The sequence below is a fragment of the Scylla paramamosain genome, chromosome 44 (genome assembly GCF_035594125.1).
Source record: "Scylla paramamosain isolate STU-SP2022 chromosome 44, ASM3559412v1, whole genome shotgun sequence".
In the NCBI taxonomy this organism is placed as follows: Eukaryota; Metazoa; Arthropoda; class Malacostraca; order Decapoda; family Portunidae; genus Scylla; species Scylla paramamosain.
The window spans coordinates 825,015-827,514 of NC_087194.1; the positions used below are offsets into that span (position 1 = coordinate 825,015).

The window sequence follows — 2,500 nt, forward strand, 5'->3', positions numbered from 1 at the left end:
CGCACACACACACACACACACACACACACGCACACACACACGCACCAGTTTCCCCGGATGCACACATACAATAACCCCTTCCTCTTTCCCCATTCCCCATTACCCATATCCCTACAGGTGTGATTACCTGAGGGTGCGAGAGCCACCGTACACAGGCGGGGGCGGTGGGCGTGACGTGTGCTCCACGGGCGGCCCCTCCCCCCCTTCCTTCGCCACGCAGACAAGGGAGGTAATCGTGGACTTTCTCTATGCCACCAGACACGCCCACGCCTTCTCCATCACCATCACTGCCAGGCGTGAGTGTATTTTGTCACTGTCAGTCACTGTCATCACCATCATTGCTGTTATCACTGTCACTATTACTGCCACTTTCACTGCAATCACCTCGCCTCTTGTTCACCATCACTGCCAGGCGTAAGTGTGCAGTCACTGTCACTAACTGTCACTGTTATCATCGTTACCGTTATTACTGCCATTGTCATCATCATCATCACCATCACCATCTTCAGTCAAAACACACACAAAACACCTAAACACACAACAAAACAACACAAAACAAATCTTTCCAAACCCAGAACACCGCAGAACACCCCGAAACACCCCGAAACACCCAAAACATATGAAAATACACTGAAAACCACAAAAAAAAACCACATTTAAACACACTTAAACACCCCAAAACACCCCAAAACACACCAAAAACCCCCTTAGAACCACAAAAAACACATTTAAACACACTTAAACACCCCAAAACACACCAAAACACACCAAAAACACCCTTAGAACCACAAAAAAACACATTTAAAACACCCCAAAACACACCAAAACACACCAAAAACACCCTTAAAATCACAAAAAAACACATTTCAGCACAACTAAACGCTGCAAAAACACCCCTGCTTCTTAACCTCCCCCCACAGGCAACCAGTACCACATCACCGGGGAGGTTAACAAGACCAGGGGATACATCAGCTCCCCGTTCTTCCCCGAGCTGTACCCGAAGGAGCACTGGATGGAATACAGATTGCAAGCACACCATCCGAACACGAGGGTCAAGATTAATTTTCTCGACTTCTTGTTGTCACCTTGGAGTTACGTCGAGGTGGGTGCTGGAAGAGAGAGAGAGTGGGGAGAGAGGGAGAGGGAAATGGGTGGTGTAGACTTGTAGAGACTAATCCACATACATTAACTCCACCTACTCCACTTTTCATTCATTCATCTAATCCATCCATCCACTGGCTGATCCCCCCCTCTTCATCCACCCCACCCACCTCAGTTAGCCCACCCATCCACCCATCCACACACTACCTGCAGGCAAATCCACCCATCCACCAGGTGAGGGAATGAGAGTGTGGGAGAGAGAAAGAGAAAGAGAGAGAGAGAGTGATAGTTTGCGTGTGTGTGTGTGTGTGTGTGTGTGTGTGTGTGTGTGTGTGTGTGTGTGTGTGTGTACCTCATTACTGTACACCCCTCACCCCTATCACCTTACCAGTCAACATTCACCCCGCATTCATCTTTCATTTCACCTCCACCCCTCTCCACTCTCCACTTCTCCCCACCCTCCACTCTCCCGAACAGGTGGAAGACACAAACAAGACTCGGGTGGGGCGTCTTCAGTGGCAGCGTCTTCAGGCCTCCAATTCTTGTGTCTTCCGGCCCCTCACCTCACTGTTCGCTTTAACGGGAATGGAGAAACAGCAAGGGGCTTCAATCTTCAGTACTCCTTCGTCAGCGCTGGTAATGCGTCTGTGTGTTGGGGACAAGAGAGCGGTTTTGGTGTGTTTTTGATGTGTTTTTGGGGTGTTTTGAGTGTGTTTTGGGGTGTTTTGGGGTGTTTTGTGTGTGTTTTGGGGTGTTTTGTGTGTTTTTGGGGTGTTTTGGGGTGTTTTGGGATGTTTTTGGGGTGTTTTGTGTGTGTTTGTGTGTGTTTTGGGGTGTTTTGGGGTGTTTTGGTGTGTGTTTTGGGGTGTTTTGGGGTGTTTTGTGTGTGTTTTGGGGTGTTTTGGGGTGTTTTGTGTGTGTTTTGGGGGTGTTTTGTGTGTTTTTGGGTGTTTTGTGTGTGTTTTGGGGTGTTTTGAGGTGTTTTGGGGTGTTTTGGTATGTTTTGGGGTGTTTTGGGGTGTTTTGTGTGTGTTTTGGGGTGTTTTGGTGTGTTTTGAGTGTGTTTTGGGGTGTTTTGTGTGTGTTTTGGGGTGTTTTGGGTGGTTTTGGTGTGTTTTGGGGTGTTTTGGGGTGTTTTGGTATGTTTTGGGGTGTTTTGGGGTGTTTTGGGGTGTTTTGTGTGTGTGTGTGTGTGTGTGTGTGTGTGATGGTACGTACTTGAAGGCTAATCTTGTCCTCTCTCTCTCTCTCTCTCTCTCTCTCTCTCTCTCTCTCTCTCTCTCTCTCTCTCTCTCTCTCTCTCTCTCTCTCTCTCTCTCTCTCTCTCTCACAGGCTCACCCGAAAGCATACCAGCCGTTACAGGTACGTCCTCTCTCTCTCTCTCTCTCTCTCTTCTCT

General features: G+C 48.4%; 1 protein-coding gene across 1 annotated transcript in view; it reads left to right on the forward strand.

Annotated features, from left to right (window-relative positions):
- Positions 1-2,500, forward strand: part of LOC135093943 (histone-lysine N-methyltransferase 2D-like) — an 11,882-nt gene that overhangs the window by 1,361 nt on the left and 8,021 nt on the right. Inside the window, exons 4-7 of the mRNA XM_063993623.1 lie at positions 118-296; positions 921-1,102; positions 1,579-1,737; positions 2,435-2,464. Coding sequence (XP_063849693.1) covers positions 118-296; positions 921-1,102; positions 1,579-1,737; positions 2,435-2,464 — 550 coding nt within the window. The remainder of the gene's footprint in view (positions 1-117; positions 297-920; positions 1,103-1,578; positions 1,738-2,434; positions 2,465-2,500) is intronic.